Source organism: Gigantopelta aegis, chromosome 9 (genome assembly GCF_016097555.1).
Source record: "Gigantopelta aegis isolate Gae_Host chromosome 9, Gae_host_genome, whole genome shotgun sequence".
NCBI classification, from domain to species: Eukaryota; Metazoa; Mollusca; class Gastropoda; order Neomphalida; family Peltospiridae; genus Gigantopelta; species Gigantopelta aegis.
The window spans coordinates 17,686,850-17,714,463 of NC_054707.1; the positions used below are offsets into that span (position 1 = coordinate 17,686,850).

The 27,614-nt window shown below is 35.6% G+C and overlaps 1 protein-coding gene across 1 annotated transcript in view; it reads left to right on the forward strand.

Annotated features, from left to right (window-relative positions):
* Positions 1-27,614, forward strand: part of LOC121380899 (rho GTPase-activating protein 190-like) — a 106,094-nt gene that overhangs the window by 27,708 nt on the left and 50,772 nt on the right. Inside the window, exons 12-15 of the mRNA XM_041509928.1 lie at positions 14,801-14,999; positions 17,297-17,487; positions 18,635-18,799; positions 24,252-24,326. Of these exons, the coding sequence (XP_041365862.1) occupies positions 14,801-14,999; positions 17,297-17,487; positions 18,635-18,799; positions 24,252-24,326 (630 nt within the window). The remainder of the gene's footprint in view (positions 1-14,800; positions 15,000-17,296; positions 17,488-18,634; positions 18,800-24,251; positions 24,327-27,614) is intronic.

The window sequence follows — 27,614 nt, forward strand, 5'->3', positions numbered from 1 at the left end:
TGGTTTAACACATCCTTGCTAATTGGATCTGCTGAAGTGTAACTCAGAATAGTTTGTATTTTAAAGCCAATATAAGAAAAGATTTTCTAACCAGACTAACAGAAATTGTCCAGAATTGCATTTTCTTGGCAATAATTTCTACTGCTTTTTAAAATTTCCTTTTTTCGATTTTTATTTAATAAGGGGGTATGAGGGGCCTCCAGAAAGAAAATGAGTTAGGTTTAGAGTTGGGGTTAAGAAAATTATACAGAAATGATAAAAGAGTCCTTAATTTTGTTCAACTTAAAAAAATAAAATCTGCTATTTTTTTTTGGTATGACGCTATACCCATTTTACCCTCTAGCAGAAACCCAATACCTATCAGCCTTAAAAATGGCTTAGTCACTTGTAAGACTGGTGATCTTTTCTGTGCTTACAAACAGGAGAGTCAAAATGTGCTTACAACAGAAAAGTCAAAATATGCTTACAACAGAAAAGTCAAAAAGTGCTTACAATAGAAAAAGTCAAAATGTGCTTACAAACAAAAAAGTCAAAATGTGCTTTCAACAGAAAAGTCAAAATGTGCTTTCAACAGAAATATACACTGTAAGTCTAAAGTGGTGTTAACTGGGATTTGACTGTACTTGTATAATGATGGTTACTAAATAAGAAAGGTTTTCCTATTAGTTGAGCTCTTTAAATTATGTTTGATGATTGTTGTTTTAAACTTACATATTAACAACATTTTTTTAACAATAACAACTGCTAGTTTGAAGTTTCATTTCAGTTTAGCACCCTCAGAATAGTTTATTTGGATGAGTCTTGGTTTTACAGTTACAGGGCTTGTAAAATCCACTAGTCATGGAATCAGTAATTTAAAAATGTACTAGCCACGATAAAATATTCACTAGCCCTACTTTGCTTTAAGTTAATAAAATTTTAATAAATAATAGTAATAATTGGATATGTCAGAGGGACTATACTAAAGGGGCTTAAAAACACTAACATTAGGGGTTGGGGTCAGTATATTCATATTTATAAAATAGACTTAACTGCAACATTTGACCATTTTTGTTTTTCACTAGCCATCGGGCATGGCAATTCTAGTTATTTACTAGCCCAACATTGAATATCACTAGCCACGGGAGTAGGGCTACCATAATCTAGAATCCCTGAGTTACTATAGTAACTTACTATTAAAATACAAGTTCATGAAGATACAATTGGCCTTTAGATTGACATACATGTACAATAATGCATGAATATGTGCATATTAACCTAGTTAAAAAAAAATAACAAACTAGTTACTGGTATTTTTGTTCTTTCACAAATAGTACACACGAAAAGAATGTTACTAGAACATGAATAATTATAGAACAGTTATAGAACAGTTCTTTGTGAGGTTTCAAATGATGTAATGGGACAAAAGTCTTGCACATAATTTGACATATTGTGTCTTGTTGGATGTTGTATCACATCACATTGCTGCCATTCTATAAATGACTCACTCGATGCAAGAAACCGGAGCTACGTATGCACTTCAAGCACAGCTTGTCTGTTGAATTGAACTTAAACAAATATTTTTAAATGACTCACGTAATGCCGGGCCTGGATAAAAGCTAAACATTGCAAGCACAGCTTGAGACTGACATTATTTAAAGTTTTGTGTAATTTCTGCTTGAAAATCGTGACTTGAAAAAAATTATTAAAAATATTTTCGCTTTATTGTGAAACTGATATGGTTGTTGTGTTGGTATAAAAATCTTTTTTATCAATAGTTTATACATATATCTGCATAATGTGCATGTCTTCCAGCATCAATTATTATGCACTAGAAAATATGTAAACACAGCTCTGTGTATATTTAACGCTAAATGTGTAACTATTAATTAAAATATACTACTTTCCAAACAGAAAGGGGTGGGGTGGGGTAGGGTAGAGTGCTTGCCTTTAGTGTTTAAGCACTCGCTTCATGCGCGTTCGGTTTGGGATCGATCCCTGCTGGTGGGATCATTGGGCTATTTCTCGCTCCAGCCAGTGCACCACGACTGATACATCAAAGGCTGTGGTACAGTATGTACTATCCTGTCTATGGGATGGTGCATATAAAAGATCCCTTGCTGCAATTCGAAAAAAGTAGGCCATGAAGTGGCGACAGCGGGTTTTCTCCCTAAATATCGGTGTGGTCCTTAACCATATGTCCGATGCTATATAACTGTAAATAAAATGTGTTGAGTGTGTCGTTAAGTAAAACATTTCCTTCCTTCTTTAGTGCCTGGGTCAAAGGATTGAATATCATTGCTGGATCTATTCTCTGATTTCTTTTTTTTGCCATCCCATATATTAAAAGCTGTGATATGTGCTGTCCTGTCTGTGGAAAAGTATATAAAAAGATCCCTTGAAGCTAATGAAAAAGATGTAGTGGGTTTCCTCTGACTTTGTGTCATTATGACCAAATGTTTGAATTCCAGTAGCCAATTATTAATAAATTATTAATCATTAATGTGTCGTTAAACAAAACAAACTTCCAAAAAATAAAACTGAACCTGTATTAACAGTAATTGTTTTAGCACTGTAATTGCTTAATGGCTGTTTCTCATAAAGTTTCACACAGTGAAAGTCAAATACAGGGCTTGTAGACTTTTTACAAAATCCTCTTACCATGGGATCAGTTATTTAAAAATGTACTAGCCCTACTTTACTTTAAGTTAATACGATTTTACTACTACTAATAATAATTGGATATGTCACCTAAAGAGTGAGATAGAGCTTAAAAACACTAAGATGCAGGTGGAGGGATGGGGTGGAGGCAGAATATTCATATTTAAATAAAATAAAACTTTTTTTCACTAGTCGTTGGGCATGGCAATAATAGTTATTTACTAGCCCAACATTGAATATCACTAGCCATGGGAATGGGGCTACCATAATCTAGAAGCCCTGTCAAATATACCTGTATTTGTATTCTTCCTGACTGCGCAGGGGTGGGATGTAGCCCAGTGGTACAGCTCTCGCTCGATGTCCGGTCGATGTGAGATCGATCCCTGTCAGTGCACCATGACTGGTATATCAAAGGCCGTGGTATGTACTACCCTGTCTGTGGGATGGTGCATATAAAAGATTCCTTGCTGCTAATCGAAAAGAGTAGCCCATGAAGTGGCGACAGCAGGTTTCCTCTCTTAATATTTGTGTGGTCCTTAACCATATGTCCAATGCCATATAACCGTAAATAAAATGTGTTGAGTGTGTCGTTAAAATAAAACATTTCTTTTTTCCTTTCTTTCTTTCTTTCTTTCTTTCTTTCTTTCGTGACACAATTACCAAATGTTTGACATACAGAACAGAACTTTATTACACCCAGGCCATTAGGCAACAGCATATGGGGAAACATGGAACAAATACAGTAGCCATTGCTTAATTATGAAAGTCCACTCTGTGGGATTGATCCAATAATCCATCGCTCCTGAGACAAGTGCTCTACCACTGAGCTATATTCTGCATCCTTGAGAGAGAGAGAGAGAGAGAGAGAGAGAGAGAGAGAGAGAGAGAGAGAGAGAGAGAGAGAGAGAGAGAGAGAGAGAGAGAGAGAGAGAGAGATACAGAGAAGAGGGCGAGAGAGAAATAGAGGGGAATGTGTGTGCATGTGCTTGTGTGTGTGTGTGTGTGTGCGTGCGTGCGCGTGTGTGTGCGCGCGCGTGTGTGTGAGTGTGTGTGTGTGTGTGTACTGATATGTTTGCATGTGTAGTGTTATTTCTTGTCAGTAATCAATTAAAATAGATAGTTAAAATCCAATTTAAAATTTTCAACTTATGCAACAATTTACAGTATTTAAAATTGGTTTCAACGTGGTTTTGACACCACCTACTTACAAGGCATTTCCTAATGCTATAAGGTTTTATTGGGTTGTTGTTCTTTTAAAATAATTTTAAAAAAAAGAATGATTGATTGAAGGCATGTATGCAGGGGGATCTAGACTGGTGAGCAAATTAAAAACATTAAAATTTATTTTTTATTTATTTTTTATTTTTTGAGGGGTGGGAGGAGGCAGATCATGCTTGCCCCCCAAAAATACATTTAAAACAAAAATTGTTTGGAGCAGGCAGGGAGTCTGCTCCCCTCACCCTCTGCATACGTGCCTGAATGTTACTAATTTGTGTATTTTCATTGTAACGTACATGTATATCATCTTGCACAGCAAAATGGACCATGTCTTGGATTTTGTCTGCACACTAACTCACATCTTTAGTCTGGTTTTGTGACCACAGTGCCTACCCATTGTGTACATTATCACTTGCATGTTTCATTTTTATCACGACTTGTGAAGCTTTAGATTATTCTTTAAAATGAGTGATGGTCTTATTGAAATTATGTTTATAGCATTTTTTTATGTACAAACATAAAAAAATATTCTAGTTTCAGCTTAATCCAGCTTATTGCAACAAAGAGGAGACCGAATTAAGCAGAAAATTTATAACTTCAGATGTTTTGGTATTTCTGTAATAAAATGTAAATAGAACAAAGCATGACTAGATAAAATTTTGTATGAGCTTTTTATTGGAACAAGGTGGCTTTTAAAGTTCATGGGACTGGATGTAGCTCAGTGGTAAAGCATTCACTTGATGCACGGTCGGTTTGAGATCGGTCTCTGTCCATGGACTGGCCTCGGTGGCGTCGTGGTTAGGTCATCGGTCTACAGGCTGGTAGGTACTGGGTTCGGATCCCAGTCGAGGCATGGGATTTTTAATCCAGATACTGACTCCAAACCCTGAGTGAGTGCTCCGCAAGGCTCAATGGGTAGGTGTAAACCACTTGCACCGACCAGTGATCCATAACTGGTTCAACAAAGGCCATGGTTTGTGCTATACATATGAAAAGATCCCTTGCTTCTAATCAGAAAGAGTAGCCCATGTAGTGCCGACAGCAGGTTTCCTCTCAAACTCTGTGTGGTCCTTAACCATATGTCTGACACCATATAACCGTAAATAAAATGTGTTGAGTGCGTCGTTAAATAAAACATTTCTTTCTTTCTTTCTTTCTGTCCATGGGCCCATTGGGCTATTTCTCATTCCAGCCAGTGCACCACGACTGATATATCAAAGTCTATGGTATGTGCTGTCCTGTCTGTGGGATGGTGCATGTAAAAGATGCCTTGCTACTAATGGAAAAATATAGCAGGTTTCCTGTATATGTCAAAATTACCAAATGTTTGACATCGAATAGCCAATGATTAATAAATCACTGTGCTCTAGTGGTGTTTTTAAACAAAACAAACTTTAAAGTTCATATTAAATCTGTCAAAACTGTGTTGCCTTTTATGCCTTTTTTTGGTTCATACATGTACATGTATATAATAACTAATTTTAATGTTTTTTTAAATTTAATTTCTTTTATATTTGAATACCGTATCTTTTAATATTGCTATTAACTGAAGAACAATTCTATTAATCCCACTATCTTTTTTTCATACAGTTGAAAGATCATGATACATGTACTTGTTATCTCCCCTTTATCAGATGCAGCCACATTTGTCAGAAATGTATACTTTTGACAGCATTATATTATATTTTGGTGGATCATGATAGAACTGTGCTAACATTAATTTGTTTATTAACGAAAATGAGAGGGGAAAATGAAATTTTATCATAAAATATTTTTTAAATTTTAAATATTTTTATTTATATTTTTGAAAAAAAGAGAGAAGAATTTAAAACTTGAGATATGATTATCAATACAGTTTGAACTTTAAGTCTTTAATTTTACTGATTATTTCCAGATTTACTTATTTGTTATGTAAATTATAGAGTGTGAATCAGGGCTACCTCTGGCACTCGCCAAATTCGCTAATTTCTTAAACAATTTGAGAAATCTTTTTCAGTTTTGGCAAAATAATTTTATGAAATAATTGATTTTTTATTAAAAAAATAACTGGGTTTATGAAGTTGACGAAATTTTCTGCCGACCCGAAGCTAGCCCTGTGAATAGTTAATTCTATTGAAGTAGAAGCTCTGATCAAATGGCTACTTTTTGTAAGCCACATCCTTTGACCTCTATTAAACAGTCACCTTTCTTGTGAATCCAATATAAGAGAGAGAGAGAGCCTCCTAATATAGATAACATGTACCCAATCCTTTTGTAATTCTGTCTAAACTGGATTCACGTTAGACTAATGAAATGCGGCGGTATACACAGAGTGCCTAAGATATAGTCACTGAACAGGGCTATGATCTTGCCAGTTTACACAGAAAGCCAGATTCCAGGCCTGCTGTTCATGAAACTTTTAGAGTCTAGACTCGAGACTAATAGAGTCTGAGACAGTAACGTCATGACAATGCCATACAAATTGCATGCTTTGTGACATCCTTAGAGATTGAGTGTGGTCTCTAAAAGTTTTAAAAGCACGGGCCTTGTTGCTCATAAAACTTTTAGTGTCTACACTCTAGACTCTAATAGAGTCTGAGACACTAATGTCATGACAACGCCATACGTGTGTGACATCATTAGAGATTGAGTCTGGACTCTAAAATGTTTTATAACCATGAGCTCACATCCCAGATTCCTGTTTGGACAAAGTCAACTAAATATTCTAAGGGAGACAAATAAGGGAACACTTGGTATTATAGTCCAAATTTAATTTGCTACCAGTGTAGTAAAGTCTGTATATAATACCAAATTTATAACATGGTATCGAATGCCAGTGATGTTAGATTTAGTGTGAGTAGCAAGGTTAATTTCTTGACACTCTGGGGTACTTCTTTCTGTGATCTCTTATTTTTTCCCTGTCTGAATATTATATTGAATAAATAGAGGATACTCCCCCAGGCTTGTCGAGGATTTTTATACTTTTATCAACGAGTGCTGCTAAATTATGATATCACAAGACACGAAGGAAGGTATTCTTTTTATCATCCATTATCATTCTTTTCATTTGCGACAGTTGTAAACAATGTGGGTTGAATGTCACTATATTTGGCTGCGGTAGACTCGTTAACTAGCAGAACGGCAGTGGCGTGACGTCACTAATGGTAGGTTTAGTGCCGAAACAAACACAGTGACGTAACAAAATATTGTCTTGTTATTCAAATTTGATCAGTCAAGATGATAAGAAGTGATATCTCCTGCACAGAATATCGCTGGAGATATTGCAAATTATTGTGCCAGCGATATCTCCTACAAAAGCCTTTAATGGATGATAAAATATGATTTCAGTCTATCAGAGACCACTTCCTCATAATTAATTCAGTACCTTTAACTGCTCAGCAATTTAGGCAAATTCTGTATACATTGTCCTATATTAAATAATGGCACATTTTTAGATGTGATTCCCCCCCCCCCCATCCCCACCCCCATCCAAGTTAATTAGATTTTGTAACTGATTTCCTTCTACAGCCCTGAGTTAATTAGATATTGTTACTGATTTCCTTCTACAGCCTGCATCCAGTGCGAAGGACACGGTTACGAATGTGAGCAGCTTTGTTTAGTCCAGTCTGATTAAAAGTAGCTCTACTGGGTCTACCAGTAGAACTAACAGCATTGTGTGGAGTCCCATGTCCAGGTGACATTTCATCTATAAATAACAATTTAAATATCGACCAATTACACTTTGCCTTTTATAGCGTTATTCGGGAGCATACAAATTCTAAAAATATCGGCGAGACTATTTATGCAATAGGCGCACTTGTTGGTCTATTTCAACATTGAAAAAACGGGGAAAAGTGCAGTAATAAACTCTGGATTGTATACTAGTATAAACAGATTTTATGGCTATAACATCATGGTTTTTTGTTTCGTTTTATATAAAATTTTATTTTGCAATAATTTTCTGGCATACTTCATAATTCACCCGAATCATTTCGTATACCCTCGGCATAATCCCGAATGTTTTCAAATTCTTTTCAAATCACTGGCATGATTTTGCAAGTAAGGTTTTAATTGGTCGAATGAAAGGTCAACTGGACATGAGCTCCAAAGGGCTGCTGTTATAGATCCACATGTAATAGTGGAGCTAATTTTAATTAGATTGTGTTTAGTCTAGAGTATTAAGTCTGTCCGTCTGTCGGTGTGAAGTTGAGCCTAACGTGCATTGTTTAGTGTAGACTAGTTTGATGTGGAGTTCCTTCTAAAGACATTCTGTTGAGCACAGTGGTCACTAGTTGAATATGTACGGTATTTGTTGACACTGTGTTGAAACTTGTATCAATAGCCGATAGTACAAAATACATATGAACCCATGTGGTGTTCAGTGTTTCTGCCAGAAATAAATTTTTGGGTATGACACTGGAATTGAATGCAACCACGGTCAACAGGGGCTATGGGGGACCTTCCCATAGAAAGAAAATAGGTTAGGTTTAGGGTTACTGTTAAGACAATCATACATTTGTTATAAGAGTAATTAATTTTGTTAAAAGGTTAACTTAAAAAAAATAACATCTGCAAAAAAAATTGGGTATGGCGCCATACCCGTTTTACCGTCTGGCAGAAACCAGTAATATACCAGCAGAACAGTTTCACTTGAACATTTTGGTTGATTAGTGAATAGAAATGCAGGATTTTTTTGACTAATTGAGAGGTATGGTCCCAAACATACATGTATCAATAACATTTATAAATATGTAAAATGATCTGGCATTTGATAAAAATCAAATTACAAGTGCAATTGCATGACGTTTGTAGACTCAAATAACAAGTGCAGTTGCATTGTATTGGCGTCTATAGTCTGTCCCATCCTACAAAAATGTTTTGTAAATAATTTCAGTTTGATTTAACATAAGAATAAACATAATATTTTTTTTGGAAATAACAAAAAAATACTATTTTTATGTGCAATTTAAAAATAAATAACTTGTAGTAAATTCCATAGTATGAAATAAGATGTTCCCTATGAGAAGAACTGTAGATACATGAAGCCTGAGTTCAGTTACATAGTCAAAAAAGTTTTAAAAAACCCGCATCAAATGGGAGGGGTCATCTATTTGCCTTTTAATTGGGGGAGGGGCAACGTATATTCAGGCCAACTCATCTTCAGAGTTGGATGAGCCATTGGCTATATGTATTTTGTTTATTGCAGCTGAATTCTCAACAGAGGTCTCCACTGTTTTGTGCATATATACTTTTCTCTCTCTGCTTCATTTTGTTTGTTATGTATGTTAGCATTTCTGCCAACTTGCACATGATGCTCAATGTGCTGTACTGTTATGCTGATTATACTTACAACTAATTAATGGCAGGTATAGAGAATAATACATGAGTAGCTGTTAGATAACATTTATCTCACAACGAGTTGTTTTAAAATATATCTAACGATCGAACGTGAGTTTGATACATTTTTAAACAATGAGTTGTGAGATAAATGGTATCTAACAGACACAAATGTATTATTCTATTTGTTACATATCCTCAAAACCCGGTTTTAAGCAAATTTTAACATCTTTATTGACTAAACGTTATTTACAGCCGTTGCACTTACTTACGCGTCACAGACACATGATTGTCAGGTTAACTATACGTCACAGTGTGATTGATTTCCACCGTGCTGTTATTTTGTTGGACGTATGGCATTGGTGACCTGGTCATCACCTAGGAGCAGCCACACGTACATGTGTAAAGAACTATGTCTTATCAAAAATAACGCATGGTGTTCTCACCAATGGGTGTGTAAAAAAGTGAAATAACTGGATTTTTCAATTTTTCTGACATTGGCTTGTGAGGTGATTGAATACATTTTGTTGATCATCTGCCAATTGCCTGAATGAAAAAAAGAAGTTTGTTTTGTTTAATAACACCACTAGAGCACATTGATTTTTGGCTATTGGATGTCAAACATATGGTAACTCTAACAGTCACAGAGAGGAAACCCGCTACATTTTTTCCATTCGTAGCAAGGGATCTTTCATATGCACTTTCCCACAGACAGTAAAGCACATACCCCCCCAAAAAAGTAAAGATTGTTTTATTTAAAGACTCCACTAGAGCACATTGATTTTTTAATCTTATCATCGGCTATTGGATGTCAAACATATGGTCATGTCATTTGACCAGTTGTGGTGCACTGGTTGGAACGGGAAAAACCCAATCAGTTGAATGGATCCACTGAGGTGGTTCGATCCTGCGACACAAGCACCTCAGGCAAGCACTCAATCGACTGAGCGAAATCCCGCCCCCTTGCCAGAATGAAATTTTAAAGAAAACATTTTTTTTTCATCCCTTTGTTTAAGAGATTTGACCAGGGGCAAGGTTAGGACAGCTTTTTTTTTTTTATACCTCTTCTGGTTTTGTTTTACTTTATACATCAAAATGTGGAGAGTGAGTGTAGATACAGATACAGTGAAACCTTTCAAAACCGAACCCTCTATAAACCGGAATTCCCTCAAAACCAATTTTTTTTCATGGTCCCTTTTTAAATATCTGTACAGAAGATAACCTCTCTAAACCAGATACCTCTTATAACTGGACTTTTTACTTGGTCCACCGGCCTCGGTGGCATCGTGGTTAGGCCATCGGTCTACAGGCTGGTAGGTACTGGGTTCGGATCCCAGTCGAGGCATGGGATTTTTAATCCAGATACCGACTCCAAACCCTGAGTGAGTGCTCCGCAAGGCTCAATAGGTAGGTGTAAACCACTTGCACCGACCAGTGATCCATAACTGGTTCAACAAAGGCCATGGTTTGTGCTATCCTGCCTGTGGGAAGCGCAAATAAAAGATCCCTTGCTGTCTGTCGTAAAAAGAGTAGCCTATGTGGCGACAGCGGGTTTCCTCTCCAAATCTGTGTGGTCCTTAGCCATATGTCTGATGCCATATAACCGTAAATAAAATGTGTTGAGTGTGTCGTTAAATAAAACATTTCTTTCTTCTTTTTACTTGGTCCCTATGGTGTCCGGTTTAGACGAGTTTAACTGTACATTGTTTGAAAATCTATTGCTGAGATCCAGAATTACCTGTATTTGGTATGGGATGGGCAGGTAGAAAATAAGTGTTTGGAATATCGCTCAGAGACAGAGTGCATGCTAGAGGTGTTTCTTCTAAGACTATAGGCTTACGAAATATTTAATGACCAATAATGGATGATTAATAAATTAATGTACTCTGGTGAGGTCGTTAAACAATTCAACGACCCAATGGATTTTTTCCTGTCACAACTGGTGCCTTACACATAAAAGCATATTTTTTTTATAAAAGAGTATTTGCTGCTGTTAGATGTGAATAACATATGTGGTAATATCAGGTTTCTTCTTTCATACTCAAGACCAAGGCCCGTGCTTATAAAACTTAGAGTCCAGACTCAATCTCAAATGACGTCATATGCATGCAGTTTGTATGGCGTTGCCATGACGTTTCTGTCTCAGACTCCATTAGAGTCTCAGTCTAGAATCTAAAAGGTTTATAAGCACCAGGCCTGGTGTCAAAATAATCCTGTGATTTTTTATTTTTTTAGTGCCGAAATGCCCCATCTTAAAATGTGGAGAGGTGTCAATAAGCAAATAGCCTTTATTTTTCTTTCATAGAAACTCTTTTTAATCAGATTCTATCATCAGTTTTTTTTAACCTAGTAAGATGAAGCATGTCTAGAGATTTTCTATGGCTGTGTTTTATTTTGACAACTTTTTCTTTATATCTGACTGCTTAATCTGCTTAGTTTTATGACTTTTTACACTGACCAATCCATATATAGACATCTGGGATGGTACTTCAAGTCGGGTGTCAGATGGCAAAATTTACTCTTTGACATGGGGAAAAAAAGAGAGCTCAATTCCCATGTCATGGTGACCTCATATCATGACACCACAACTGGACCAAGGCTGTGGTATGTGCTTTCCTGTCTGTAGGAAAATGTATATAAAAGATCCCTTGCTAAATTAAAGAAAATGTACCGGGTTTCCTCTGATGACTGCGAGTCAAAATAACCATATGTTTGACATCCAGTAGCCGATGATTAATGAATGAATGTGCTCCAGTGTTAAACAAAACAAACTTCTTCTTTTTTTTCATCTTGTGAGTCTATCAGCAGATGTTTTTAATAACACGGGGCGAGACGTAGCCCAGTGGTAAAGTGCTTGCTTGATGCACAGTCTGTTTGCGATTGATCCGCTATTTTTCGTTCCAGCCAGCACACTACAACTGGTATACCTTGCTACTAATGGAAAAATGTAGCAGGTTTCCTCTCTAAGACTATATGTCAAAATTACTAAATGTTTGACATCCAATAGCTGATGATTAATAATCAATGTACTCTAGTGGTGTCGTTAAACAAAAACAAACTTTTTAATAATGACACAGTAATAATAATTTAAATAATTAAATGAAATTAAATTAAAAAATTTTTTTAACAAAAATTAAAAGAAAGTTACTGATAGTAATTGTTGCATTGTTTTTACAAAATATGATGCCATTAAAAAAAATTCGGGTTACAGCATATTCATACCTTAGTAATAATTTTATTGACTAGATATTTTATATTGTTTGAAATATATGTATATGCTAAACTGAGTTAGACACTTTTTTTTTTTTATCACACTATTAAACCAGAAATTGAAATAATCTGACATTGTGTTATAAATATTTTTGGCTGTATATAGGTAGTTCTAGGATATTTTTGCTCTAAAACTTCATACCCATAGGCAAGATTTTGCGTAGGAGACAAGTTGACTCCAAAAATGGATTTTGCAAGTAATGGCTTTTAGCTCAAAGCTGTTTATAATTTAGTCTATGAAATCATTATTCTAGGACATTCAAGGATTTATGTGGATGGAATCTTTCACTGGTATGTTTGTTGGGGATGGGGCGTGGGGTGTCTAGGAATGGGGTGGGTGGGGCGTAGAATGGGTGGTGTGGGGATAATTGTGTACCCAGAAAGACTCAATAGTTGATTTTTTTTTTTAACCTTAGAATCATTTCTTCATTTTCCATTGTCTGCATATTTCATGTTGAATGTTTGTTCTTTCCCACTGCATTGTATTTCTGGTGTGTGCATGTCCATGTTGAGTGTGTTAAAGGGATATACCTTAGTTTTTAAACACTAAGCATATTTGTTTTACTATTGTTTAGATTATCCATTTCCGTACATTTGAAGTGTTTTTGGTCATCCTGGTGTTTTTAATATCACAAAATACATTTCTCATATTTTTAAAAATGTATTTCCTCAGAGAAATAACAGTTATGGAATCGAGTTTTAGTCTACATTGTATTTTTAAAAGGTATTTCACCATTTCAAAGTCACAGATTCGTGTTCATCTCAATTGTAACTTTATCCAAATGTGTTACATGTTTGTACATTAACTGAAGTTAGTGTGCATTTTCATGGGCTGAAATTAGGGTATGTCCCTTTAAGGGTAACCCATTAACTAAACTTAGTGTGCATTTTCATGGGCTGAAACTAGGGTCTGTCCCTTTAAGAGTAACCCATTAACTAAACTTAGTGTGCATTTTCATGGGCTGAAACTAGGGTCTGTCCCTTTAAGAGTAACCCATTAAGGCCTCTAAAAGTTTAACAGTTTCCTTAAACCAGTTGTGAGCGATGCCAAAATACCTGTATGTTTAGGTTACCCATTTTTTCATAACCTTTTTACAGCCATTTAAATGATGTCCTAAATTTAATATGTAAATGAAAAGTGGGCAGGGCTGTACATCGAGACTTGTCCGCTTTATTCCTAACTTTAATGTGTGTGATATGTTCAACACTTTTGTTTGAATCAATTCAATTTAATTTATTTATTTCCGTATACATGTCTGAATTATACAGACATGAATAGTAATATCAACATCAAGAAAACAACATCCAGAAAAAAGAAGAAAAATGTCACATTTCAGATGGGACAAGTAAAAATTGAGAGATAGTTGTTCTATTAGTACTCAACATCTACTTGTCTCTATGGGCAAGTAGATGTTGAGTGCTAATGTAGAACACTGATGTAAAAATATTTCCTTGTGGGAGCAATGGGCAGACGAAACGATTGCTCGCACAATATTCAGAGGCCTTCCATTCATGTTGAATTGCATTATGTCTGTTGTACAGTGTGTGTAGATCACCATTTCGAGAAGCAAGATCAACTGATGTTGTTGTCATTGCATACTCGTTTGATGAACAGAATTAGAACAATTACTTGACTGGCATGGTAGTGTTTTGTTTAACAAAATGCATGTATGTAATAAAAACTAAAGACATTAAACTCAGTTCACGTTGCAAAAATGAATCCAAGAGAAAGGGATGGATGTAGATCTGTGGTACAATTGATCGCCTTGGTAAGCCCATGAGGTTTTCCTGTGGGGAAAAGTAAATATACAACATCTCTTGCTATTGTGTAGTAGTAGTGTTTGTGGTGACAACAGGTCCGTTCACCATTTACATGTAAATCAAGAATTGCAATAACCATTTGATAGACGTCAAAGAAGCAAATTGTATACAGGTGATACTCTGTTTCCTTGACAATAGCTATATTTTTTATGTGCTAGAATGATTCTTTAACTGCCAATGTACGTAACTACATCTATTAAAAACCCACATATGCTAATAATGCTAAATGCAGACAGTTTATATTCATTGGATCAGCTGCTATATTATTTTTCATTGGAAAATCAGTGATATAACATATATTTCCATCTTTATGCATCTATTAACAGCCTTTTTTACATATTAAAGAACAGTCGCAGGAAAAATAAAGGTTCATCCCACAGGTTAATGGATTTTGTATTTTTTTAATATAATACATTATGGTTATGACATAGAGGTATTTTAAATCTTTTTTTTTTTTTTTTTTTTTTTTTAAAAAGCTATGTGAGAATTTCAATGTTTATAAAATATAATGTTTATTGTCTTTTCTTTGCATCAGCTGCTGTTTATGTTCCGTTCTTCCAAGATGCCTGGGAACGCAAAGAGGAATCGGAAGACCTGTTCCGTGACACCGAAGAGGAGCAGAGTCCACCAGCTTATGAAGACCCCCGCATGAGTTTCCTCGACAAGCGCCCCCCGGCCCCTCTCCCCCAGCACTACGCTGTGTACCCGACCAACAAGAGCAGCACCAGCAACAGGTATACAGCCATTTTGTAGATCAGTCAGTCTCGGGTGTTTGCATTTTTAGTAATTTATTCATTTCAACTTATTTTTGTGCCTATATCCAATTAAGGTTCAAGCATGCTCTCCTAGGCACACCTCAACTATCTGGGTTGTCTGCCCAGGACAGTGGGTTAGTTTTTAGTGGTTAGTGAGAGAGAAGAAGGTGTAGTTGTCTTACACCAACCCATTGAGTCGTTAAAACTCGCTCTGGGTGGGAACTGGTAACAGGCTGCGAATCCTGTACCTAGTAGCCTAATGTTCAGTGACTAAACCACGATACCACCGAGGCCGGAGGGGACTATAGGTTTCGTCTCTTATCTTATGTCCATCTGTCTGTCTGTCGATCTGTCTGTCTGTCCATCTGTCACACATATAGTTTTGTGGACTTTTTTTGTCTCAAAGCCACAAGATATTGAGCTGACATTTTGTGTATATGTTTATCATGTATAGTTACAGATCAGGTTTGACTTTCATGGGGATTTGTTCAAGGGCCATAACTGTCGAAAATGGAATTTATCAATGTTTGACAGAGTTATTGCCCGTGAGAGTTGTGGTGCCTGGGAGGGGATGTGTATTTCTTAAATGCTTGTTTTAATCTCAAGTACTGTTGCAGGGGATCTAGAATAAAAAAAAAAAAATCACTTGCCATTGGACCAATGGATTTGAAACTTCACTGGCCATGGTGAAAAATTCACTTGGTCAGTGTTAATTGTTGATAAAACAAATAACCAGTAAATTAAAATAATTAACTTTTTAATGTACATTTTGCTTACTGAAATCATGTGTAATCATTTTGTCAATTTACACAACAGATAGGCTAATTAGGCATACTGTATGTTTTGTTTAGAAAAAAACATGCAAATAATGTTCATTAGTTTAGAATAAAGTTACATTTAAAGTTAATTTTTAAATAATTGTTCCTAGTAAAATCACCTACATGTAAGTTATAAAAATAATCCATGTTACCTATTTTAACATTTAACATGGTTTAAAACATATGAATATTTTGTCACTTATAAATGAGTATATATTTATTTACTTATATGGGAACTTCTTCCCCCCCCCCCCCCCCCCCCCCCCCCCCAAACAAGATCCTTTATTAGCATAAAGTGTATATACTTATGTATTACAGTTTAAGGCTTACGCCCACCCACCCAAAAGAAACCTCAACATTTTTTTAATTTTTCAATAAATTTATCTATTTCATGATATTGTATACTTAATTATGTTTATTTTTATTTTATTTTATTTTTTGCAGTTTGTTATATTTTATAAATTAAATTAATCATTTACACATTTAAAGTGTGGCAAACGTTTCATCCTGTATCCTGTGATCAGTGTATAAAAAAATCTTATGTGGCACATTTGGGAAGGTACATATTCAGTGACGAATTCTTCAGTCTTTTGTTTTTAAGAATATTGTTTACCCATGACCTTACAATATCTTCCACCCTACTGTCTGCTTTGTAAAACTACTGTAAAGCAGGGTTAGACAAACCCACTAGCCCTTGGTCTTGGCTAGTGAACCCTTGGTACTGGCTAGTGAATCCTTGGTCCTGGCTAGTGAACCCTTGGTATGGGCTAGTGAATCCTTGGTCCTGGCTAGTGAACCCTTAGTATGGGCTAGTGAACCCTTAGTCCTGGCTAGTGAACCCTTGGTCTTGGCTAGTGAACCCTTGGTACTGGCTAGTGAATCCTTGGTCCTGGCTAGTGAACCCTAGGTCCTGGCTATTGAAACTTGGTCCTGGCTGGTGAACCCTAGGTCCTGGCTAGTAAACCCTAGGTCCTGGCTAGTGAAACTTGGTCCTGGCTAGTGAACCCTAGGTCATGGCTAGTGAACCCTAGGTCCTGGCTAGTGAACCCTAGGTCATGGCTTGTGAACCCTAGGTCATGGCTAGTGAACCCTTGGTTCTGGCTAATGAACCCTTACTCTGGGCTAGTGAACCCTTGGTTCTGGCTAATGAACCCTTTCTCTGAGCTAGTGAACCCCTGGTCCTGGCTAGTGAACCCCTGGTCCTGGCTAGTGAACACTTGGTCCTGGCTAGTGAACCCTTGGTATGGGCTAGTGAACCCTTGGTCCTGGCTAGTGAACCCTTGATCCTGACTAGGAATATTTTTATCTTGGCTAGTGGACGTTAATTCAGCTGTATTACTATAATACCCAGGGCACTAGCCAAAGCTTTTGTGAGGGTTAGTGACTTTCTCAAACAATTGTTGAACAATGTAAAGTAGATGACCCGTACCTTTTCATGATGTTTATGTTGTTTTACAGTCAAAGTACAGAAGACTCTGAACCCCTGTATGATCAGCCGACTTTGTACCACAGTCAGTATTCTGACAGTGACCACGAGAGGGCATCCTCTGTCTCGCCAACGGAGGAGATCTATGCGGAAGTCGGGCAGCCCAACGGGGAACACCTGGTCAAGCCCAGCTATGTTAAAACCAGACGTAACATGTATGCAGGTAACGTGTCCACGGAAATCATTTTGGTTTTTCCATTTGTTTTATTAACAGTCCGTGTATATCTTTGTTAACCTTAATTGTCATTGTTATATTAATATGCTGTGCTTTTGTATTTGTAATTTACAGGTCATAGTTGTTATTATCATGTCCTTAAATGTTTCTTGCATGCAAAGATAAACATTTATTCCTCATCTAAAACATTTCTTTGGTGCAGATGTGGCCATGAAGCCAGATTTGGTGTAAATGTCACCATTATGACAAGACAAAATTTGTAGCTAGTTTAGCCACAAGTGTGAATAAAACATGACCTAATTCCAAGGAGTAAAGTATTTAAGCCAATGATTTTTTAAAAATTGACTGTAGCCAGAATATAATTTAGTTTTAATACTGGATAAAAAAATATATCACCTCAGTCCTCAGGTTGACTTTATAACATAAAACATATGACGGAAATGATAATTTGGGATAATTTGCAATCTTTTAATAAGACTTGAAATTTTAGGTTTTAAATTTTTTTATTTACATGGCATAAAAAAAAGAAAATGTCACCCATGTGCCACGAATGTCTTTCAACACATAAATTAAGTACAATGGTGAGGGTTTACTTGCATAGCAGGGCTCGAAATGGCCTGTGGCCAGGCCGTCAAATGCGACCAATGTCCCATTTGGGAGACTTAAATATTAAAAAATAATGGCGTTAGTCGCCCAAATAATATCATAACTTCTTTAGAGCTATAACATATGAGCCAATATTAATATTTGTATTGCATATATTTATTCCACATTAAAATCTTGCTAATTGCTCGCTTACCTTAATTTGCCAACATCCATTATTATTTTTTGGGCCATAATATTTTTGTCAAGTTTCGAGCCCTGGCATAGTTACGATAACCTATGCATGGTAGGGAAATATTTTACCATTGAGTTGTGTCTCTTCACTGTTTATAAAGTAATCCTGAGGCCGGCTCTATATACTTCACAAAATATATCATCATTAGCACTGCACCACTTGTTGTATTACTTAACCGAGACTGAATCAAAACCAGCATTATACATTTCTCTTAACTATAACTAACACACTAATCTGCTTCGTTTACCTCTCTACTAACTACTGTAACCATGATGGACCACGTGACTCTGGTTTCAGCCCAGCACACCAAGGACCACCGCAAGTCCTTGCCAATTCTCGAGAGCTCCGATTCTAAAACGATGACCGAGAGCACTGAGTTCTCGGACTCTGACCTTGTGTTGTCGGCGGCGATGAGCAAATCGTACAGTTTAAAACTGGAGAGTCAGTCGGAGGAGGAAGGAGGTGATTGGGTGTTGTCAGCCTGGCATCGGACAGCCTTAAACAAAACACGTCAGAGTTTCAAATTGGTGTCTTTTTTTTTTTTTTTAAAGGGTCATCCATAAAGTTTGTATGCAAAAAATGTGGGATTTTTTTTATCGCTGCCCTCCCCTCATGTACATATTTTGTACATTTGATCATAACTTTTTTTCATCATCAATTCATATGTTTACTTTCCCTTGTTTGACACCCAGTAATCAATGTATTTTTTGTGCTGGGGTATTGTTAAACATTCATTCATTCATTCATTTTTTTTTATATTTTTATATATATATATATATATATATATATATATATATATATATATATATATATATATACAGTCAAACTTCGTTAACTCGAAGTTGAAGGGGACGACGAAATAGTTCGAGTTTCAGGGAGTTCGAAATTCGTACAGCAGACCTCAAAGTGAAACTGCATTGCAGTATTATCATTTTGTTGATATCGGATGTTAGCACATTTCTTCTGTGTATATGATAAAACTAAGTAAATATTAACAGAAACGAGATAAATCCGATCAATTTGATGTACATCTCTATGTACTTTTATTGTATTAATTGACAGCAAAGTAAAAAAACCAAACGAAAACTGAAAGCACGTACTTACATATAACCGGAAGTAAGCAATAAATTAAAGTTGATATATTTTTTAAATGTCAAAACAAGGCGGAACGTAACGTTGTAATAAATTAAAATACTGAATGTCGATTAGCACTAAGTACGTTTGTTTACCAAATAAAAAATACACAATATAAATAGCAAAATTATTGTAAATCACAAAAATAATTTTATAAACCCTCACTAACATAGCGAGACATAACATAACAAATCAAAACGCTGTATGCCAAATAGCACTAGGTTATGTACTTTTTTTTTTACATATAAAACATTCACAACAGTACAAAATAATTTATAGGTCTCAAATCACAAAGTACAAAGAGCAGAACTATCCGAAAGTTTTTGTAATCAGAGATTGTTTTGTACACTTGCTTAAAAAATCGTCTTTCATTACTGTGTCTGTAATCTTGCACAGATTGAGCAGCATTTCTTCCGAATGTTCACGGCTATCCCCCCATTTCTGGGCCCTTCGCCAGATTGCTTGGATGACAAGAAAGCGTGACTATTGACCGATCTGGCTATACCCCCGTTACCGGGTCCTTCTCCAGATTGCTCGATCTCTGATGTATCAGTTTCTAACATAACTAAATGACTAGTAATGAATCATTTTGAATTCACACTTAAATAGCAAATAACAAATTTGACATGATGCACTCGTTTAAGAGAAAAAACAAACAGCGTTAATTGTTATTACAACAGTTCTTTGAAGATTACAAGACTATCCGTACTTTGTGTGATGAGGCCCGCTGCCGTGTACAAACACCGACAACCCAATGCAGGCATGTAGGATCATTTCGTTCCACATAGTCAGCGATCTATTATTCTGTAATTACCGTGTGTATCATCGATAGCCGAGACCAGTCGGGGCACTCACGCTCTCGAAGTGAAACGGCGGTCCCGGCAGAACTGCTATACAAACTAGTAATAACAGACTTCGATCACTCAAACTTTGAACATTCGAAAAACTCTATCTCTCAAAGTAATATTTTGGTCCCACCATAAAAAATAAGGGATATTGCACTTCCAAAACTCGAAGTTTGTGGAGTGACTGAACCTTTTAACTGTACCGGTAATACTTTAAAGAAAAATGAATTGTCAACCAAGCCAAGCGTGAGTGCCCCGACTGGTCTCGGCTATCGATGATACACACGGTAATTACAGAATAATAGATCGCCGACTCTGCGGAACGAAATGATCCTACATGCCTGCATTGGGTTGTCGGTGTTTGTACACGGCAGCGGGCCTCATTACACAAAGTACAGATAGTCTTGTAATCTTCAAAGAACTGTTGTAATAAAAATTAACGCTGTTTGTTTTTTCTCTTAAACGAGTGAATCATGTCAAATTTGTTATTTGCTATTTAAGTGTGAATTCAAAATGATTCATTACTAGTCATTTAGTTATGTTAGAAACTGATACATCAGAATTTCAAAAACTTGAACTCCCTGAAACTCGAACTATTTCATCGTCCCCTTCAACTTCGAGTTAACGAAGTTCGACTATATATATATATATATATTATTACTTTAATAAATATTTATTGATCATTACGCCCCTGTTATGTATAGGCGTACAACAATCTTCCATGCTGAAAAGTATATTGCATACAATTAGGAGCATGGATTGCATATATTTTACACCAATAATTTTGAGACATTCGAGAAATAACAGAAGTTAAGTTTATTTTAATGTTTTAAAGACGACAACTGATTGAGTTTTAAAAGTCTTTTTCCTAGAGTACATAACTGACTTTTATTTTATAACACACTGCCTTATGCATGCTGTTCGTGAATCCTTTCTCCCTCCCTGCACACTTGGTGTAGGTAGTGCCAGAACCCCCTCCTTGGGTTTATGTACTTTATGGATAACCCCTTATTATTTAGTGATTGAAGCTGAGGCAACCACATTCATGGCAGCATTGTGGTCACTGAAGTCTATTGTAAATTTTTAGATTATTTTTTAATTTGGTAGCGTTTGGCTTATTATTATAAAACTGAAGTCTAAACTCCAAGTGTAAAAATTAAGAAATCTTTCCATGACCTGGAGGACTAGTAACTTAGTAAAAAAACAAAAAAACCCATCAGCACCCCCACCCTCCACCCTCCCTTATTGGTTGGAATTCTGTGACTGATAGATGCCCAATATTTGTGCAGGGCTCGAACGTAAGAATTTATTTCCCACAGCAATAATAAAAGAAAAATTGCCATGGGTGGAACAGCCCACTGATGGCAATTTTGACCCTGCTCACGGCAATTTTTTAAAAAGTGACTTTTGCAGGAAATAAACAATTAAAAGGTTAATTTGCTGTATGTAGACATATTTCAACCTTGAAGACCATGAAATGAAGTGAAAATTACATCAACTTTGGAATATATTTACTCACCCAAAAACTAGCATAATTTAAATCATTTTAGTTGTACTCATCCCCAAGTGTTTTGAGTGTGTGTGTAAAAATTAGTTTCTTTTCCTGACCCCATGCTCATGAAGCATTTACTGTAGAGACTTAAGTCTAATAACGTCTTGAGACTAGTATCATGGCAACACACACAAATTGTAGTTCCCGGACTCTGTGCTCAGACTTAAAGTACAGACTCTTGTATGTATACCTCCGTCCAGACATTAAAGTCACAGACCCTAGTTTCCAAGTGTGTAAATGAACACAAAGTTTGGTTAATTTATAAACCTGTAACACATTTAGATAGCATTACAATAGAGTGAAACAAGAGTCTGTGCCTGTTAAAATGAGAAAATACCATTATAAATAGACTACAGCTTGATTCCATAACTGTTAGTAGTGTTACTGCTCAGATGTATACGTGCATTAATTTTTTTTTATGGAGAATGAGTTTCTTGATATTAGAGGCACCAGGATGATAAAAAAACCTCCTGGAAATGGAAATGGCTAATCTAAACAATAAAATTCAAATAATGTTGAATTACAATTACAAAAACAAAATTGTGAAAAATACACCATAGTGTTTAAAACTGTTCCAATATAACATGGGTGGAGTAATAAGGAGTGTATACGTTATGAATCTGGTTGTCTCTAGTGTGCTCATGGACAGTTTGAAACTCTGAAGTCATCTTATTTGCTTTATATATTTTTTTTCCTTCATATTTTGTAGTTATTTGTGTGCTTTTGATTATTTCAGGTAATCTTAGTTATACAGACCGTTTATGGTAAAATTATGTTTGCCTCAATATGAGTCTTTTCGTCTAATTCTTGGATGGGTGTGATTTGCCATGGTAAATTGTCATCTGCTTTATGCACAGTTTTATTATTTTCACTTTTGGCAGTTACACCTCATTAAGACATTTGATAGTATAGATTGCTAATCACCACCAGTTTCTTTGTCAAAAGACAGCCTGTATTTCAATCTTGTATTGGTTATTTTTTTTGTAGTTAAAATTATAGTCTACAATAAATGGTGAACAGATCTCTAAGCATTTTTTTTTTTTTTTCAAATTTAAATTTTTTTTTTTGCTAACATGTTTAAAACTCCACTTTTAATTTAGACACTAAGTTTATATACGGTAGCACTTCATATGTTTCTTTTTTTCTTCAACATTTATTTTGAATAAGATTTTTCATTTGTGTTGTCCAATATACATGTACTACATATCATTTTGTCAGTTGAATTTTTTTTTCCATTTAACATCTTACTTAAAACTTTACAGTCTGTATCATCATCATAAATAAAGTTTGATTCAAATGTTACACTGATCCATGTTGTCTTTCAAAAAAAAAAAAATCTAATGAGATTTAATAACTGGTTGTTATGGAAATCACTTTTGAAGACAAATATACAAACAGCTAGCTTTAAGTGATGATATATCTTAATTTGCTCTACTGACTGAGCTAGATTCTGCCCTTACATTATACAAATTGCCTGTAAAGTTAAATTGTAAAGGTGTAGTAACTATAATTATGACACCTCTGATCCTATTATATACTCTTCAAAAAAAGTAGAGGAACCTGAAATATTAATGTTAATATCAACTGTTAGAACGAACATACGTTTTGACCACAGACATCCTAGTAAAGTAGGGGAACCTGAAATATTAATGTTAATATCAACTGTTAGAACGAACATACGTTTTGACCACAGACATCCTAGTAAAGTAGGGGAACCTGAAATATTAATGTTAATATCAACTGTTAGAACGAACATATGTTTTGACCACAGACATCCTAGTAAAGAATGTTCAGGTCTGTTTATCAACACACTGAAACACATTCCATAGTTTGCACATGCATCACACAGTTGCCCTGTACAAGTGCGTGGGGTGTCATTCTCGATTTTGACAATTTCCATGAAGGTCCATTAATCACTGTGGGACATTACTTCTGTCAATCTTTTTCATTCTGTTGATCATACAGTTGTTATTGTTTTGTTTTTAGTCGTTTTTATTGTTTGAATTTGCAATTTACTGATTAAAAAACCCGTCAACTTTCAAATTTCACTTCTGACTCCAGTCGTCCTTCAAGATCTTTGGTGGTCATAAAACCTACTGTAATACTGAACTACTGGTTGTAATGTTTGCCCAATTAATTAACTATTATCATATAACCATTCCCTGCAGTCAATATACCTTACAAATTTGGCAGTTGTAAATTATTATTAGAGTTCCCCTACTTTTTTTGAAGAGTATAGAAGGGAAGAGAATGCTCGAATCCAGTAGAACAAATGAACATCACAAGAAAATTATTTTATTATTTTGTAATGATCACCAGCACTTGTAGTGTTTGTTTCATATACAAGAGTGATAACTTAGATATTTTTCTCTTTAATGTAAAGCATGGGCATTGAATGACCCTGTAAAGGAGAGAAGTTACCTACTGGCCTCCAAACAGACATCAAGCAGCGAAGAGGGTGAAGATTCATTACCTTTGTTTGCATGCACTTCTTTGATTTGCTTTTACCAGTTACAGCAGTCTACGGAATGAATGAATGAATGTTTAACGACACTCCAGCACGAAAAATACCTCAACCTTTGGAGACTTTTTTTTTTTTTTTTTTTAAAGACTGTTGGTTTTTGTTTTTGGTTGGGGGTTTTTCTGTTTTTATTTTGATTTGATTTCAGTTCAAGTTATTGACACCACCCACCCAAGCCATGCTCCTTTCTGATTTTAGACATAGGTTTTTTTTAGTGTGCATTTTAATAATTTGTTTTACTTGCTTGAAAAATTGTAGTTTACGTTTAACACAAAGGAGTACATGTAAACATGTAGATGTGCATGGACCTCAGGTAAAATGTCTGCATCTTGGATTGTCCATTAAAAATGACCTCCTTCACATACAAATATGCTTAGAAACTTTTTTGAATGTTTTTTTTTCATTATTATTTTGTTTAATTTTTTTTAACCAGAGATACAAATTTTGTTTTTAAAAATTACATCACAAGGTACGAAAGATACAAATATTGACAAATTTAGAATCTAGTTTTTTCAAAAGCCAAGATTAGACTGTTACTTCCAAAGAAAAATATTTCTGGATTTTATATCAGTATTTGTTAATGTAGCTTTTTATTATAAAACAGATTTACCTTTAGGAGAAGCATTCAAAAGGTCTATAACCTGAACTACTTTTTCTTAAGACATGGACAATATTTTATTAACTTTTTGTCAAGATTGTCACCTTATACTTCTGATCATTTAGTCCAGCATTGCTGTAATTTTGCTATTCTGCGGTATCTGGATTTAGTATTTTATATATCACTAGCCATAGGAGTGGGACTACCATAGTCTAGAACCCTGCATTTGGTAAATATGACACATACTGTAGTCTTCAGATGAAATTGTTACATTTTCCCATTAGCAGCAAGGGATCTTTTATATGCAGTTTTTATCTGTCACAACAGCACATATCCTGGGATATATGTTATGGGGCACTTGTTGGAATGGGAGGAAAAGTCAGTGGGTCAATCCTACTACCCAAGCACCTCAGGCGAGCACTCTACCCACTGAGCTAAATCCCTTCCCAATAATAGTACCCAGTATTATGAGGAAAAGTCTTATTTTCATTGTAGAACACATGGTTAGACTAGTCGACAGATCTTTTTGATTGGCTCATATTTCATTATATTTCATACCTTAACTTGACCTCTCACCTGAATGCCTTTTCCCTCTACTTCATTGTCTGTTGGGATGTTTGGACCGGACCAGCCTATTGGATTAGGGAGACATAGCCCTTGAATCAAAATCACTTGACAATGACAGTTTAGCAGGGGGTCAAATTTTACGCTATTCTGCTATTCCACAAATAGTAAAAAAATTTTGAAACAGAATAATAAAACAATTCTTCCAATATTCCGTCATGAAAGTGAAAATAAAGCACGGAATACCAAAAATCACCTGTGACTATTCCGCTTACGCTTTTTCTTCAGCTACATTTTTCTGCAGAACAAATCCTTGCGCTACTAAGACCTTTCTCAGGCACTTATTGGTACAAAATAAATGTCTTTTTGATCGAGACAAATGTTTGGAGTCAGTTCGTTTGTAATTCCAGCTAGTACGCAGTAATGCATAGACTGATTTATAAACAATTGTTCGTTATGCAATATTGTACAGGGCGATGTAGCACAGTCAGGAAAACTAGTGATACATTAATAATTGAAGGGATAGGACATTTTTAGACGGAATAGTGTTTTTTGAAATTCACTATTCCTTTGGGATAGTGGTAAAAAAAAAAAAATTCAACCCCTGTTTAGTACTGATAATACTGAAGTAAATAACAAATAATGATAACAACTGATGTTGCAGATCAGTTTTGTCAATGATTTTGTGGCATTACTACTGATTCCTGCCACAGAAAAAAGAAATGAGGGTTGGGGACATGCAGTAAGTAAGAGCCAAGTTAAGTATAAATGAAAAGAAAAATTTATCATAATTGTCTTAGTTTTGAATGATGAAATGAAAATCCAGATTTTTTTCTAAAATATAAATAGGTTAAATATAAAAAAAGAAACAATTGTTTTATTTAACGACACACTCAATGCATTTTATTTATGGTTATATGGCGTCAGGCATATGGTTAAGGACCATACAGATATTGAAAGAGGAAACCTGCTGTCGCCACTTCATGGGCTACTCTTTTCGATTAACAGCAAGGGATCTTTATTTTACACCATCCCACAGACAGGGTAGTACATACCACGGCCTTTGATATGCCAGTCATGGTGAGGTTAAATATAAAGTCATTGCTAAGTGTCAGTTGAAATATAGAGTTGAATCTATTGTTTTAAAAAGGAAAAGTACATACACCAGTAATCAGGGCCATAACCTCCGGGGGGGGGGGGGGGGGGGGGGGAGAGAGGAGGGAGGGGATGTGTGTGCAGAGGTGGCCCACCCCCCAAGAATCTCACTTTTTTTTCTTTTTATTTACTCCAGAAAATAGCATACACATCTCAGGGTTTAATTTGTATAGTGTTTCATTTGTTTATAAAAAGTAGTGCCTGGTGCGCGTGCACGCGCGCCCCCCCCCCCCTCCCCCCCCCCCCCCCAAATTTTGATCAGGGTACAACCCTAGTAATTTTACTGTTTTGATTTGTGTTTTGTTTTGTTAACCTTTCACAGTATTGCTAGACATGTTACACGAGCATGTTGAAGTTATGAGTAGTGGATTGGAGAACAATCACTGGGTTGTTAACTATACAGTTTGTTTAAAGCCAGTTTTCGTTTGTTTTTGGTTTTCTTTTTGTTTTAAATTAAAGTGCATTATAGTCATTGTTTATGAAATGTTTGTTTTAAGATAAGTGTAAAATGATACTAAGCTGTCTGTCAACATTTAGTTTTTAGTATTGTTTAGATTTATGAATTTGTTAATCATATCTGTTATATTAAAGGCCTTGGTACGAAGTTAAAAAATTTGCATTGTTTAATTACACCACTAGAGTACATTGATTTATTAATCATCGTCTATTGGATGCCAACTATGTGATAATTCTGACATACATGTACTAGTATTGTCTTAGAAAAAATAGCAAATTTTTTTTATTAGCATGGATCTTTTATTTGTACTTTCCTACAGACAGGATATCACATACCGTGGACTTCGATATACCAGTTATCGGACACTAGTTGTAATGGGAAAACTCCTAATCAGAGAATGGTCCACTGATTGGGTAGGATCCCTACAACCAAAGCTCTTCGGGCGAGTGCT